The following is a 16,629-nucleotide window of genomic DNA, read 5'->3' as shown; positions in this document are numbered from 1 at the left end:
GCGGTTCTCTGCCAGACAGCAGGGCGGTTGGCCAGACCCATCGGCATTCTTTTCCATTCATAGTGCCCTGAGGGCGTGTTGAATGCCGTTTTCTCGGCATCTGCCGGATCCATTGCTATCTGCCAGAATCCCGCCGCCATGTCCACTACCGTGAAGTACCTGGCAGAGCCCAGCTGAGAAAGCGTCTCCTGTATATTGGGGATGGGGTATGGATCGATGCGAGTTACGGCATTTAGTTTGCGGTAGTCCGCTACCAATCGATACGAGCCATCTGGCTTTTCCACTAATAATGCTGGTGCTCCCCAGGGTGACTTTGAGTGTTCGACAATGCCGCGATCAATCATGTCCTGCACCTGCCGCTCCATCTCCTCACGTTGGGAGTAAGGAATCCTGTACGCACGCTGGTAAACGGGCGATGAAGTGCCGGTTTCTATCCTGTGCTTTATACGCCACAGCAGCCCAAATCCAGGTTGGACGCGACGAATACCTCCGAGTAGTCGTTCAGCAAACCAGCCAGAGCCTCCCTCTCCCTGGATTTTACGTGAGAAAGATCGAACGACACCTTTGGAGCAGCCGAAGGACTAGCATGCTCTACAGTTGCGAGTACCGTATCGGTGGGCTCACGTTTCTCTATCGCAGAGGTGAAGAAAGCCAATGTTTTGTTCTTGGGAAGGCTCAGTGGCTGCTGGCTACAGTTAACCACCCGTAAGAGCACTCTGTGGGCGTCATTAACTGTCACGAGGCACGCGGCTGCCTTCAGGCCATTGCTGAGAGAGTCGACCGGCTCAAGCACTCCCACGGCGCCGCTCTCTACATCTAAAGACACAAACGGGTACAAAATGTGCTCCGACCAAGGAAGGATGACCGCCTCCTCGACCAGCCTGACGGCAACCCGCGAATATACCTTCTCCAATGATCCCACTGTTTGACGGGTGTCAATATCGGTAATGCGAATCTCAGCCCCTCTCCTGTTCAAAAACGGAACTTTTGAGCCGCCCGCATTAACCTCTTCCTCAGAGAATGAGACTACTACCTTCCCTTTTCTCAAAAAATCCTGCCCTAATATACCTGACACTCCGTTTGGCAGAGACACCGTGTCCGGGCATACGTAGCAGGGGTGCTCCAATGCAATTCCGCCGAGAGAGAAGTGTAACCGGTAGAGTCCACTTATGCCAAGAGGATCCCCCGTTATGCCTACAAATTTGGTTGCCATACCACCCGACGCTTCCAACACCTCGCGGTCCCCCTTCCTTCGAAGCGTGTTAAAACTGCTCTCCTTAAGCAATGTCACCTTTGACCCCGTATCTATCAACAATTCCATGCAGCAACCATTTAACTTGCAACGCACAACAGGGCATGCCTCGTCGGCCACACAAACTACCACCACCTCATCATCCACTGCTCCCTCCCCACGCTCCTCAGGCTGGGGAGGACTATCTAGTTTTTTGTCTCGGTATCTGGAGCCCCGCTGTAGGCTTGCTTAGGGCGTGTCTCGCCTGCTTCTCTTTGTGGCTCCCCACGGCGCACGTTTTGGCAGAACCTGGCGATGTGTCCGCGACCCTGGCAAGCGAAGCATACAATTTCTTCAAAATCTCGCATATCGCGCCTGTAGCTTTGTGGCGGTCTCCGGTTTCCAGCGAATGGGCGCTGTTGAGCGCGCGCTTCAACCTGGCGTTCTACCTGCTGAGATAGCAGCTGTTCTAAGCGATCTAACCGCTCTGTCAAGAGAGCAACCTCAGGGTTGAGCACCGCTCTCTCTATGACGCGTACTCTCGCTGCGGCTGTCGTTAACGCCTCATTTCGTTCCTCATCCAATGCGGCCTCCACGGCTTGGTCGAAATTGCTCGGCTTGCGCGAGAGCACGAACCGGCGCACGGGGTCTTGCAGACCAGCCACGAACAAAGCGGTCATTTCCTCTTTAAGTAGATCCTCCGCGTATTTCTTCCTTAGCTGGTCTCCTTCCTCCTCCCTGCTTAACGTATCGCGTGCTAGGCGCTGAAGCCGCGACGCAAATGTTCGCACGTCCTCCCCTACCATCTGTCCGGAGTCACGGAACCTCTGTACCCGCACGTGACGTGGTTCAGTGTCAAAGAGACACCGTATGGCTCAGTTTAAACAAACAGATATATTCAATAATTATACATGATTAAGATTCAGAGGCTGGGGCGTCCGAGCTTACGTGCCGACGACTTCATGGGGGCGATGGAGTGGCTCCGGAGTTGGGCTCGAGCGGTTGCTGGCAGAAGCTGCACGCCGTCGGGCTTCGGCGCTGAAGGCCCTCTTGGCGAACGATGTCGTCCTGAGCGTCCTTCTTCCGTACTGCTTGTCGATTTTTATATCCTCTTCTCCACACTCCCTAGGGTGAGGACGCCCACGCCGGAGGGGAAGGAGGGGGGCTAGGGCTTTCACTTGGGCGCACAAACATACCACCGCACTTATGGTCTCGCCCCCCCTCACGTGTTGAGTCCGAGGGAAAGAAGGTTGTCTTCGAGGTAGCGCATAGCGTCGGCTGTGGTAAGGCGCGCTCTGGCCCACTGACAGTTCCCGCGGGTCACCGGCCTCCGCTCTCCATCCATCAACTGACACTCGCTCCTCAAGGTAAGGCGCGCTCTGGCCCGCTGACAGTTCCCGCGGGTCACCGGCCGGGAAAGTGGTCCCTTGTCCTGGGATGTGCTCGGGAGGCCTCCCCTGGAACCGCCACGGCAATTGGGGAGGATAAAGCCCGTTTCCCCGCGGCGGCGGCGGCGGGTCCGGTTGGGTCCGGTTGGGCTTAAACCCCTTCGTTCTGGTCGTCACTCTCAACGAGCATGGCTGGGTAATTGATGATGCCGCTGTCATCTGGGTCTCCGTCTACGCCGCGCCGTCGAACGCGAAACCTCGTAGCGCACACAAGGAACGTCACATAAGTAGCCCCAGGGATTTGTGAGAGTAGATAATGACCTTCTGCATATATGGGAATTAACCCAATACGCTATCGCGCCATGGAGTTAAGACAGAACAGAAGTTTCCTATCCAATTTTTTTTGCAGTCAAGTACCCAGTCCTTCAATTCAGGTTCACAATCATTTTATCAGCGGCCTGAGATGACATTGCAAGTGGAAGCATTTCATCCTGAAGTAAGAACTCCCTTCACATCGTCCTCCTCCCGACCGCGACTTCGACAGGTGGGTCAGTGGTTAAGGCGCTAGTCTACTGAGCAGTACCCGGGTTCGAGCCCGATCGCGGCGGCCGCGTTTCGATGGAGGCGAAAGGCAAAACACCCGTGTACTGTGCGATGTCATTTCCCGTCAATGAACCACAGGTGGTCGAAATTAATTAGGAGACCTCCACTATGGCATCTCATTCTGCTTTCACTCTCTCCTTTATTCCTTCTCTTTCGGCGCGGTTCGGGTGTCCGCCGAAATATGTGAGACAGTTACTGCGCCTTTTCTTTTCCTCAAAACCAATTTTCAATTTTAAATTCAGGCATTGTCGCGTTTGCAACGGCTCGCACCGCAGCCGGCTGGGTCACAGGCGTCCTATGGAGTTATACACCCCCAATAAAGGGGTCAGCCTTCTTCCATCACTGAACCGTGTAGTGCAAAGAAAGTGAGATGCTCCACGCTGGGTGAAAGTAGTGGAGTGCCCTAACCTAACCCTCCTGCAACTTCTGTGCTTACTCCAAGCAGTGACTCCCCACCCAGGCAAGCACAGTCTGCCACGACAAGCACCTCCACAGCGTATTGCGTCAACGGGAGGAAGACCTGCAAGAACAAGGTGTCCACCATCATGGGTAAAGACTATGTGACGAAAACCTTTTGCGCTTATGTGGTATGTAACATGATAGAAGGGAAGGCATTATTTCATGAAAAGTGTTATTACATATCTTGCATTGCAGTCACTTTGTCATGTATACTGCAAAACTATGCTGTAGCTGTTGCCATTTATATAGAATAAGAGCATTTTTGTACGATCCAAGTGTGGAACAATTTTTTCAGTAGATTAACACGAACCTGGGGGATAAAGCATAACGAGGAGGAAGTCAACGAAGTGAAGAGTAAGCATCCTGCCACTAAGGTTCTTCTCTTTCCTCAACACTCATTGAATGCTTTATTAAAAAGGGGATTGAAGAGATTCTAGAACTCGTCGAGTGAAAGGGGTCGAATGTGCAAAGCTTGCAGATAAAGCATGCGCATTCGTTTTGTGGTAATATTTGCAGTTAATTTTCGAATAAAGGCGCGTCGGGTTCAGGATTCTCTGCAGTGCTCGGCGACTGGCAATGGTCGCAATGCTGACGTCACTTGCGGCTGTACTACGTATCCCGCAAAAGAAGTTTGCTCCAATCAAGAAAGCCGCCACCAGCGACGGTAAAGCCCACTGAGCATCGTTTGGGGGCACCGAATGACACACGGTGGCATGTGCGCGAAGAAAGCGGTCATCTGAAATTTCGACAACAATGATGTCATAACAAGCTTCACCGCACTTCTCAATCTCAGTGATCGGAAGCCTGCACACCGTTCCGGTTTTAATCGGCGAATACGGCACTATTGGTTTGTTCGTAGAAGGTTGACCTATCATAGAAAAATGATAGGTTCAACGTTAAGAGGCCAAAAGTGGGCATAGTGGGTGAGGGAACAAAAATGGGTTAATGAGATCTTGGTCGAAATCAAGAGGAGGAAATGGGCTTCGGCAGGGCATGAAAATGCGAAGGCAAGATAACTGCTGGTTCCTAAGGAGAACGAGGGGGATTTCAATAGAAGGCAAGCGTAGCAGGGGGCGGCAGAAGTAAGGTGGGCCAATGGGATTAAGAAGTTTGCGGGCATATGGTGGCCGCAGCTGGCAAAGGATAGAATTAATTGGATAGGCATGGGAGAAGCCTTTGCCCTGCAGTGGCCGTAGTCAGGCTGGTAATGATGATGTCGGCAACATTTGAAAAGCTAAAGCAAAGTTCCTTGGCATGCTTTACCGAAAAGTTTCATACATTCGAATTCTTGAATAACCTCGAATTCTCAAAAAATCGTTTAAGCTTCCCATTAACCCATAGCTCCCGTAACCCCTAGCTAGGGACCGCTGCACTAATCGTTGCAGTGCTTCTCAACAGTTTTTATTTTGTGAATACTGCACTTATGTCAAGTATTTGTATTGTTTTCCTCCAAAGTGTACTTGTGCAGACTGTGTCCTCGTATAGTGTTTATATCTCTTTCCCCATTGCAAACGTGTCTGAGGTATCGAATAGTGCAGACAATAAATTATCTTACCCTCAGGACGTTTGTGCGTGGTGATTAAACGCTCCTAATTGGGCTAGATGGTATTTCAATTTACAATTTATTTACTGACGGAATCAGAGGAAGAAAACAGAAGAAAGAGAAGAGAGAAGCTAGCCAAGTATAAGTGTTGTGTCTCTATTGTCTTCGTTCTGCATTTCAACTCTTATTTCGCTAGTTGCTTGAAGTGGTCAGAGTATTGCTGCCTATGTGAGCTACCAGATGCTATTAGGTGCTATTGATCATTGATTTATGCTTTATCGGGAAATTGCAATCGTTTGGGGCACAGTGTTCGTCTTGACAGCTTACACACACACTGTTGTGACTTTGAGGTGGTCCCGTAACGCTTGCCACCCGTTTTGTGACAGAGCGTCGCCAGCCCTCAGTCGGTAGCGAAGACTCCGAGTCAGGCGTCGATGAGAACAAAGAAAGGGGTTTTATTCATTATGTACAGAGCATTATACAGGACGAGATCGGCACAAGGGCCGAGATCTAGCAGCAAACGCGACAGTTCTCGCACGATGACGTCCGGCGAGGCTCCAACGCGTCACACATCACACTCCAGTTGGGAGCGGCACACTCAGCACGAGCTCGGAAGATCGGAGTCCGGAGTCCTCTCCAGTTGGGGCTTATATAGCCCCGAGGAACGGTCGTCACACAAACGCACCAATAAAAAGCGAGCACCTGACAGCCGTCCGAGAGGTCCAACCAGCGACCGCGCTGGCCACCCGCTTCAGGTTTGCCGCGCGCGGTGACTCCCAGTGGGAAAGGGAACCGGCGCCTGGTTGTCTAGCAATGTTGCAACACGTTTGGACTTGTTGCTCGCTGATGCTTCTCCATAAGGCGCTGCTGCCTAGCGGCGCAGCATCATAGCTTGTCCAGGGAGTGTTAGGGCGCTATGCCTTGCGGCGCAGCACCGGGCTAGTCCAAGGGGCCTGTCCAAGGGCGTTGGCAGGAGAATTTGTGAAACTTGTAAATGTGGAATCCGGGCTGGTTATCCGGGCACAACAGCATCCCCACCCTCAGATAAGGCGCCGGGAAGACGAGCTGCATCCACGTGGCTCGGATGCCAGGCGCGCACGTTCGTCAGGGTCTTCGAAGTTCACGTCCAGTGTCCGGACGCCAGGCAGCTTCACGTGCCCAGGTCCCACTCGCCGGGCCAGGATCGCTGCTCACAGCGTTGTCGCCAAGGCACCTCGACCAGCTTCGCTCGGGTTGTTCCGATGTCCTCGCTTATCGCCACAGGTCGTGGATGGTCATTCTGCAGCTTGCAAAACCGACCGGCAAAAGGCAACACCCAACACAAGCAAGTGCCCTCTGTCTCCCGTCAAACGCCAGACAAGGTCATAATCCAAATCAACCTAACTAAATTGCTGTCCCCTTTTTGCTCCCGCTGCAACAAGAGGCAGGTGTACGATCTGGTACACAAGGTTCAAACAACAATTTTGCAAAACAACAAAACACCAAATTATTAGGAACCATCATAATCATGAATACTAATGAAAATAGAATGATCCCCTTTAAATCACTTGGGCAGAAAACACACTACTGAGGAAGCAAATGAGGTCATTCATTTTTGCCCCGATATTCCTACGAACATGACAGGTTGTCGCGAAGCGAAATAAGGTAAGTAACGAGGAGGTCACTGAAAGAAGCGAGGCCTAGAATGCAAGACTTAGAGCATCTGCGTTCGCGTTCAACCTTCCCTTCTTATAGCGGATGACGAGGTTGTTCTGCTGGAGGGTCATGCTCCACCTCAGCAAACGGCCACTTTTAGACGACATGTTACTTAACCAAGTGAGAGGGCAATGGTCCGTTGCCACAATAAACTTAGAACCGGAGACATAACAAGCCAGCTTCTGCACTGCTCACACAACGCAGGCGCACTCTTTCTCAGAGGTACTGTATGCCTCTTCCCTACAACTTAGTTTGCGACTCAAATACAAAATTGGTCGTTCATGACCACTAGCATCTTCTTGGCATAGCACCACTCCCATGCCGCGATCACTAGCGTCACATTGAATGATGAAACCTTTCGAAAAGTCTGGTGCCGTCAGAACCGGCTTATGGCTCAATTCTCGCTTCAGCATTTGGAGCGCATTTTCTTTCTTCGGGTCCCACGTCACCTTAACGGGCTCAGACTTCCGAAGCGCGTCCGTTAGCGGGCTGGCAAGGTCAGAGAAGTCTCTCACATAGTGTTTGTAATATCCAGCTAAACCTAAAAAGGCCCTTATATCCGTCTTAGTGGTTCGCCGGGGATAGTTCACAATAGCGGCTACTTTGATGTCGGAAGGTCTACGCCGGCTGCGCCCTACCACATGGCCCAAGTAAGTCACTTCATCGCAACCTAGGTGACATTTAGCTGGTTTCACCGTAAGGCCTGCCTCTTTCAACCTTCTCAATACGACACGCAAGTGCTCCAGATGTGCTTCCCAAGTGTCCGAAAATATGGCAATATCATCGAGGTACGGTAAGGCGAACTCGCCCAAACCATAAAGCACTCTGTCCATCAGGCTAGAAAAACAGTACGGCGCGTTTTCGAGTCCGAAGCTCAACATGAATGGGCGGAACGTTCCAAACGGGGAAACGAACGCGGCGCAGCGGCTAGCCCGTTCCGTAAGGGGTACTTGCCAATAGGCTCGCACGAGGTCCAGGGTAGATATATAATTTGACTTCGACACCGTCTCTACCCTTTCTTCCAGGTTCGGTATCGGATATGTCTGATCTCGGGTTATCGCGTTCAGACGCCGATAATCGACGCATGGCCTCGGATCTTTTCCCGAAACCTGGACGAGTATCAGGGGCGATGTGTAATCGCTCTCACATGGGACAATAACCCCCAAGTCACGCATGCGCTGAATCTCCTCAGCCATGATTTATTTCTGCGCGGGTGAACAACGTTACGGTTTACTGCGGATCGGTTGCTCAGATGTTAACTCGATGTCGTGCTCTAGGACCGTGGTCCTTCCGGGACGGTTCGAAAAAACCTCCTTAAACTCTGCAACGATTCCCTTTAAGTCCTCCTTTTGGGCGGCACTTAGACGCGCGTCCAACGCAAGGTGTTCCAACATTAGCTCTAAACCACACTCTTTCATGTCAGCCGTCGTCAGGATTTCGACCCCTTCCTCATCGGCAGCATTTACCGTCATGCTTACAATCGCGTGACGCTGAATGTATGGTTTCATCAAATTGCTGTGATAAATTTTGTTGGGCCTTCCCCCTAATTTAACTTCGTAGTTGGTATCAGAAAGCTTCGATACAACCTTTGCGGGCCCCTCCCAGTGAATCTCGAGCTTGTTTTTCTTCGACGGTCGCAGCAACATCACTTGGCTACCCACTTCAAAAGTGCGTTTTTTTGCTGACTTGTCGCAGTATTCCTTTGACAAGGTTTGCGCCGCCTTCATGTGGTTCTCTACAATATCTTTTGTTTTCCCGAGCCTCTGGAGGAGGTCGAGGACGTAGGAGACTACATCTGGGTCGTCGTCACTGCCCTTCCAAGACTCATGTAGCATGCGCAGCGGAGTTCTTAGGCTCCGGCCATATACAAGCTCCGCGGGGCTAAAGCCTGTGCTCTCATGGGGAGCAGATCTCAAGGCGAACATAGCTGCGAGAATGCAGGCCTCCCAGTTACAATGACGCTCAAAGCACAGGGCTCAATATTCGCTTCAGGACCGAGTGCATTCGCTCTACTGGTTTATACTGTGGGTGATGGATAGAACTTTGCACCGCTTTAATGCCGCATCTTTCCAAAAAAGTAGAAGTTAGGCAGCTGGTGAAGACGCTGCCGTTGTCGCACTGAATCTCGGAAGGGAACCCGACGCGTGCGAACATTGAGAGCAGAGCGTCTACTACCTGTGAGGAATTTAGCTCCTTAAGAGGTACCGCCTCTGGGAACTTTGTCGCGACACACAGGGCGGTCAGAACATACCTACAACCGTTCGTTGACTCTGGCAGAGGACCTACAATGTCGATTACCAGTCGCCGAAAAGGTTCTGTTATGACTGGCACCAATTTAATCGGTGCCTTCCACTTGTCAGTGGATTTGCCGACTCTCTGGCAGGTGTCGCAAGAGCGCACGAATTGTTCGATATCCTTCCAACAATACGGCCAATAAAACTCCTGAGCCATTCTAGCCTTGGTCTTTTTTAAGCCAAGGTGCCCAGCCCACGCATTTTCATGCGCTAGTTCCAGTAACTTATGGCGATATTTCCGAGGAATCAGAAGCTGCTCATATTTGCGACCCTGCTTATCCGTGTAGCAGCGGTACAATAAGCCAGATTTCTCGTAAAATGAAACCCTCTTTTTCTCCACCCCCAGTTTGACGCTCTTCATCAGATCGGCTATGAAGCAATCTTCCTGCTGCTCGCGAATCAGAGTTTCCTTTTCAACTGCAGCTAGCTCCTGCCAGCTGGCGGAAACTGGAGCGAGTGTGGAGCCCGCGTCACCTAACTGCGGCGTCGTGTCTACATCGCGACTAGCACTGCACGTGTGACTCCCCGTAACTCCCAGGCCACGCTCGCCCAGGCCAGCCTCCGAGCTCTGCATCTCCCGTGCCTGCTCGCCACTCAGATTACCTTGATCCGTCCGTGTGCCACCCCGCTGTTCGCTCACCGCCGCCAAGTCAAGTTCCTTCGACAGCTGACGCGCTTTGGATCGCGTGAGGGCCAAGTACGCCACGTCGGCGAAGAATGATTTGCCCTGATCCTTCAGCAGCTGCTCCGAGCTATTTGAGAAGAGGTAGGGAGAATGCTCCGGGAGGGCGGCAGACACAGCGGCTTCTGTGTTAAGTTTCCCGAACTCTCCTTCAACGAGAACTGTTGAGATCGGCAAACAGACACTCTCCTCCTCGGCCACTTGCCGTATCCAAGCGCATTCTCCCGTAAAATCACTCGAGGAGACGAAAGACGGGTGGACAACGTCCATAGTTGCTGCCGAATCCCGAAGTGCTCTGCACTTCTTGCCATTTACCATAATTTCCTGCATATATGGCTCCAATAGTCGCATGTTTTTGTTTGTTTCCCGTATTGTTGCAAAAGCAATTTTCTCTTGGCAGTTAGCCGCGATGTGCCCTTGCCTTTGGCAGTTGTAGCAGGTTAACGGCTTCCGTTTTTCAAAAGAACGCGTCGCATCGTTTCGCTGCTTGGGACCATCGTTAGCCTTCTGAGATGCATTCTGTCCTTCCCTTACAGTTTCTTTGGTAAGGGACTCGTCTTTCCGAGACTCGCGACGGGTGATTTGTTTCCGTTCGTCGGACTTCCTGGAAAAACCATCTCTCCTATCGGTTTTTTCTACGCGCACTGCCCTGCTGTGCAAGCTGCGGCGGGTGTAATACTCTTCCGCTAACTCTGCTGCCTTGCTTAGCTTAACCTCCTTTAGCCTATCTTGCAGCCAGAGCCTGACATCCTCATCAATGCAACGGTAGAACTGCTCTAGCGCGATGCACTCGATGCTTTTATCGCGGTCGTCGAAAACCTCTTCGCCCTTCAGCCATTCCTCCAGGTCGGCTTTTAGACGAAACGCGAAGTCAACATTCGACTCCCTGCCCTTTTTTGCATACCGGAACCTCTGCCGGAAAGCTTCGGGCGACAATTTGTACTTCCGCAGTAGCGCTTCCTTCACGTCACTGTAGCTTTCGAACGCCTCTTTCGATAAGCAAGTTATTACGTCCGATGCCTCCCCAGGAAGCAAGGCTAACAGATTCTGTGCCCAGAGGGATCGCTCAATGCCATTCCGTTCGCACACATGCACAAATTTTACGAGGTATTTGGCCATATCCTCTCCGACGACAAAGGGTGGAAGTTGATCGCGTATTCTTGGACCGTTAGAAGCGAGACTAGGCGCCGGCAAGCTAATTCGGGCCTCCAACTCTTTCATTTTAAATTCGTGCTCGCGACGTTTTCCTTCGTTTTCCTCCTCGCGGCGTTTGTCTTCCCTTTCCTCCTCGCGACGCTTTTCTTTCTTTTCCTCATCGCGACGTTTTTCTTCCCTTTCCTCCTCGCGACGTCTCTCTGTTTCTTTCTGCTCCCACCGTTCATTGATATCCGCCCAGGCCTCTTCGGCTTCCTCAGCCGTTACGTCCCCAGTCCTCATGACCTCAAGGATCGCATTCTTTCTTTTTGCTGAGCCCAACTCAATGCCCAACTCCTCAACAATTTGGAGAAGTTCTTTGACCTTGTACTTCTCCATCGTTCACACTGTCCTCTTGCTCTTTACCCTTTTTGAATATACTTGCCGTACGCTACTATAACGTTACTAGTAAGACGCGCGCAAGTATTTCACACACTGCCCTGTTTACACCCTCAGCATCCCTTGGTTTTCAAAACACTCTTACTAGGCTTGAAACACACAAGGTTAACGCAATGCTACACCAAGTCCTTCTCGAAGCTACTATAACCTGTGTCAGAGAAAGTCTGGTGTTTGAGGTAAACTTCGGGCACTCACCGCGCCGAGGTAGCTGATGTCGGTCAATCCCACCGCTGCCACCAGTGTTGTGACTTTGAGGTGGTCCCGTAACGCTCGCCACCCGTTTTGTGACAGAGCGTCGCCAGCTCTCAGTCGGTAGCGAAGACTCCGAGTCAGGCGTCGATGAGAACGAAAGGGGTTTTATACATTATGTACAGAGCATTATACAGGACGAGATCGGCACAAGGGCCGAAAGCTAGGAGCAAACGCGACTGTTCTCGCACGGTGACGTCCGGTGAGGCTCCAAAGCGTCACACATCACACTCCAGTTGGGAGCGGCACACTCAGCACGAGCTCGGAAGATCGGAGTCCGGGGTCCTCTCCAGTTGGGGCTTATATAGCCCCGAGAAACGGTCGTCACACAAACGCACAAATAAAAAGCGAGCACCTGACAGCCGTCCGAGAGGTCCAACCAGCGACCGCGCTGGCCACCCGCTTCAGGTTTGCCGCGCGCGGTGACTCCCAGGGGGAAAGGGAACCGGCGCCTGGCTGTCTAGCAATGTTGCAACACGTTTGGACATGTTGCTCGCCGATGCTTCTCCATATGGCGCTGCTGCCTAGAGGCGCAGCATCAAAGCTTGTCCAGGGAGTGTTAGGGCGCTATTGCCTTGCGGCGCTGCACCGGGCTAGTCCAAGGGGCCTGTCCAAGGGCGTTGGCAGGAGAATTTGTGAAACTTGTAAATGTGGAATCCGGGCTGGTTGTCCGGGCACAACAGCGGGCGCACACACACACACACACACACACACACACACACACACACACACACACACACACACACACACACACACACACACACACACACACACACACACACACACACACACACACACACACACACACACACACACACACACACACACACACACACACACACACACACACACACACACACACACACACACACACACACACACACACACACACACACACACACACACACACACTCTTTCTCTCTCTCTCATAGCTGTGAGGGAGCCTCCCTCTCACCAAGTCCGAAATGGACGAATAGGTGAATTCAATGAAACCAAAGTTAGCAAAGCGCGCTTACAAGTAGAAAGCATTATTTTGAGCACAAGAATATCACATGGAACTCTCACCCTGTTACAAACAGTTATGGTTTGTAAGTTTCCATGCAGACGGCTTGGGCTGGTTATTCTGAACTATAATGTATGGGTAAATAAATGAGAAAGGTCCATTCAGAAAGCGCAGGAATACTTTTATAGATATGAAGTCATAAGGGAATACCGTCAACCAGAGCAGCAACAAACTTTGTGAAACCGTAATATACTACCAATATTCGTCTAACACAAAGCTTTGAAACAAAAGGAAAATCAAAACAAAGTCGGGAAAAGTTAGCCTACATAAAAAAGTATCCAAGACACGAGTTTGGAAACTACCATAAAGAAGTCGCCTGCGGTATTTGTTTCGAGAAGATGGGACACTGCTCTGGTGAAAACGAACCCACGACGGTGGACACTGTGCTTTGGCGCTTCTTGGGTTCCTTCATCAAGGGTTCTAAAGTGTCCTGAATGGTACGCTTCGAATCTCCTACGCACATGGCACGGGTCCCAGGAGCACTTGTGGCGCGTCGTTGGAGTACCCAGTCGTCCTCGTGCGGCAAAACCTGCTCCCCGAAGATTAACAGCACCGAGAGGGCAGCCGCGGCGGCTAGCTGCAGGTCTGTGTATGGACCCTTGAGAAGCGCCGTACTCATCTGGCCCAGGACGTCACCCACGCGGCTGAAAGCGAGGCTCACAGCGGCGCCACGGCAATGCGTTAGGAGAGGGTAGGCGCCAACTCCCTGAAAGTTGAAGGACATGAAGCACACGCTTCCAGCCGCGCGCATAACGACTACGAGGAAGTCCTAGATCAGGGTCTCGTCCTGGCTGTATGTCCAGCCCTGCCTCATCCTAACTCTGATATCGCAAAATTTGCGGCCCTCCCTGGCCCTCATCATCACATTGTCGACCCTCCCTCACCCTCACTAATAGTTGTTTTAAAAGTGGAGTCATTTTTTCTAGTCGGGAACTTTTGGCAATGTTACTGAGTGTCGTGGACGCAGGGGCTCACTCGAACCCGGACTCCGATGGATAGCACGTCCGAGCCTTCGGGCTGAGGAAAGATAGAACTTGAAGTTTTGGAAAATGAAAATAAGCTGGTTTAATGGCGCTTTGGTGAAAGTTATTTACAGATTTATGGAAAAAGCGAACAGTCAAAATTCAAGAGTTCAAGCGTAGAGCGACTGGATGAGCCTTGTCGCCAGGGCCCAGAGCATTCGTTCTCACCCCGGACGCTCGTTAAATACCCTAAGGTTCCTCCCCTTCACCAGGCGGTTGCCAATCCAATACGTGGCACATTTCTCCACGATGGGAAAAGTTGCACAGCTCGTAGCAAGCGGAGGCACTCGTTCCAGAGTTCACCCGTGGGAACTGGCGAGAAGGAATCGGAAGTCTACTGCTGTTTCGCACAGAGGTGCAACAGTACTGCAAGCGGCACACAGATGATTCGTGCGGCGCCGCGGCCCACAACTGCGGCAAGTTGTCTCCCGTCGGGCCGGCTCCTGTCGGACACGGTTAATAGGCAGTTTTAGCAGAGCGTATTTGCGCCTCCTCTACGGTAAGCCGGCTAGCGGGAGCGCTACTGCGCATGCGCCGAACGGTTCCGCTCGCGCGCAGTCCCAGCGGAGCGCGGAACGGCGAGACGAGCGCTGCTCACGCTAGGCCTTCTGGTCTCTCACGCGCGCAGAGTCAACATGGCAGCAGCCTGTTCTGCAGCTGACAGCGAATGTGCCTCGGCCTCCGCGGAACGCATTGGCGTATCCAACCGCAAACCCAGGAAAAAGTTTCGCGTTGATGAGGATATACGCCTTTTGCGCGAGGTAGTCGCAGCAAATCCGTTCAGCAACCCTCGCGTTTGGGACGAAGTGCGCCGAAACGTGCCCGATGCAGTGGGGCGCTATCTCACCCTCCGCGGAGTGCGCGACCGTCTGGACGTACGGCTTGTGTATTTTCGGCAGCAAGACAAAGCGAGCCTACGGAAGTGTTTATGTACGTATTTTGCCTTGCGCTGTGCCTGTGTCATATACGTTGCGTGCGTTATCACACAATCTAACCGGCGCTTTCCTCAGATCCGGAACAGAGGAGAAATACAACGAGCTGGATCAGCTTCTACAAGAAATATCCGATATGGCCCAGGAATTCGGATATAAGCCCAGGACAGTGCCGAGTAAAGGAAGTGCGGCGGCACCGTGAAAAAGGGCGCTGGCGGCGACGTTTTCGGCTGCTGTCGAAATGCGTGCCGCGCAGAGCTTGAGGGACGGTGGACACGGAAGGTGACCAAGCCGACGACGGAGTGATGAGCGGCAAGTTTTGTAATCATTACTCCTAATAATCCAGTACAGATCCTTTGAAGTCGTGAAGAGAGAGTGTATATTGAACTCAGCAATTGCTCTGCATCGAATAGCACGGGGTTGACGTCTCTAAAACTGGCTATAAAGATATTGCTGCCGCGGGTACTGTGAGGAAAAAGTATTCACAAGCAAGCCGCTAAGTTTTTACCGCGGGGTTTGTAAATGCATAGATTTGCATGACTCTCTCTTGTTATACAATAGCGCCGCATGATGTCTGCGGGTTTGCAAACACATTGGCGGTAGTGGCAGCGACGAGCGAACAGTGCCTCAAGCCACGTTCACTGAATCTTGCAGGTTAGTGGAAGCCAAACCAAATTCCTGTTTTCTAGATGTAAATTTCTACCGCTGCTGCTGCCGCCAAGGTGTGATAGCCTGTGACCATATCTCCAAATTCGCGGTGTTTTGTGTGTTCCAAGGATTTTACTGTGTAAGATAGTACTATCGAGTGCAGTGTTTGTGGTTGTGTTTATCACACTGGAAAATGCGCAGGAATTGCAGACGCCACGCTTTAAGCTAAGGGGGATGAGTATATCGTAAGGCATGACGCTGCACAGTTTGCAGTCGCTTGAAAACGCGAGCACCAGTTGTGCAACGCACACAAGATGATAGCCTCCCTGGTGAAACTGACACGGACCTAAATATCTGGATGAAAGCGATCAATGATAAGCTGGATCAGCTGCTGCCTCTTAAGGAAACAATTGACGGTATTGAAGACGCATTGCAGCCCTTAAGCGACCAGTATGACGATTTGCTTTCCCGCACTGAGCGAAACGAGCGCGAAGTAAAAGGGTTGAAAAAGAGGGTAGAAAAGGTCGAGGTACGAGACGATGAAGTCGCCCTGCTAAAGAATGAACTAGATAACCTTGAATAGAGGAACCGCCGCCTCAACCCTGAATTTGATGGCATCCAAGAGACTAAGGACGAAAATCTTCATGATAAGATAAATGCACTGACTGCCAAAAACGAATTTCCAGAGCTCTCGCAAATAGACGTTGTGGCAATTCACCGCCTGCCAGCAAAGAAAGATAAAACGCCAGGTATCATTTGTCGCTTCGCAAGGCAGGCTGGAAGGGATGCGTGGTGGTAAAACAGAAAGAAACTGCAAGAAACGGACGACAATACCTTCATACTGGAAAACCTGACAAAAAGAACCCGGACACTACTGTTTGAAGTTAAGAACTGGGCAAAGGTAAAGAAGTACAAATACGTGTGGCATAGCAAGGAAGAATCCTGGTGCGAAAGGCTGACGGGCAGAAGGCAGTACTGGTTGCTAGCGCTGACGACCTAGATAAGCTCGCCTAGACGAGGCTAAGCGAACAGCTAAGAAAATTGCGTCCTACGTTTTGCCGCACGACGTTCGGAAACATATAGGAAAACCGTTTTTTCAATCATTCAAATGCTTTTATCTGAACGTAAGATCGATAAAGAATAAGAGATTAGGTCTGGAACTACTTTTCGAGGACCTGAATGAGTCACTAGATTCTGTAATGTTAACTGAGACATGGTAAACTGACA

General features: G+C 51.4%; 1 protein-coding gene and 1 pseudogene across 1 annotated transcript; one reads left to right on the top strand and one right to left on the bottom strand.

Moving 5' to 3' along the window:
• Positions 1-8,142: 8,142 nt before the first annotated feature.
• LOC144122958 (uncharacterized) lies at positions 8,143-11,428 on the bottom strand. Its single transcript, XM_077655904.1, has 2 exons — positions 9,566-11,428; positions 8,143-8,682 (listed from the first exon to the last, which is right to left on the bottom strand). Exons 1-2 carry the CDS (start codon positions 11,426-11,428, stop codon positions 8,143-8,145), a joined length of 2,403 nt encoding a protein of 800 aa, XP_077512030.1.
• A 3,462-nt stretch (positions 11,429-14,890) lies between these two features.
• Positions 14,891-16,416, top strand: LOC144123725 (uncharacterized; annotated as a pseudogene).
• Positions 16,417-16,629: the final 213 nt, after the last annotated feature.

Source organism: Amblyomma americanum, chromosome 3, assembly GCF_052857255.1.
Source record: "Amblyomma americanum isolate KBUSLIRL-KWMA chromosome 3, ASM5285725v1, whole genome shotgun sequence".
NCBI classification, from domain to species: domain Eukaryota; kingdom Metazoa; phylum Arthropoda; class Arachnida; order Ixodida; family Ixodidae; genus Amblyomma; species Amblyomma americanum.
Note: the sequence above shows the minus strand (reverse complement) of the source record. Positions and strands in the feature narration are given on the sequence as shown.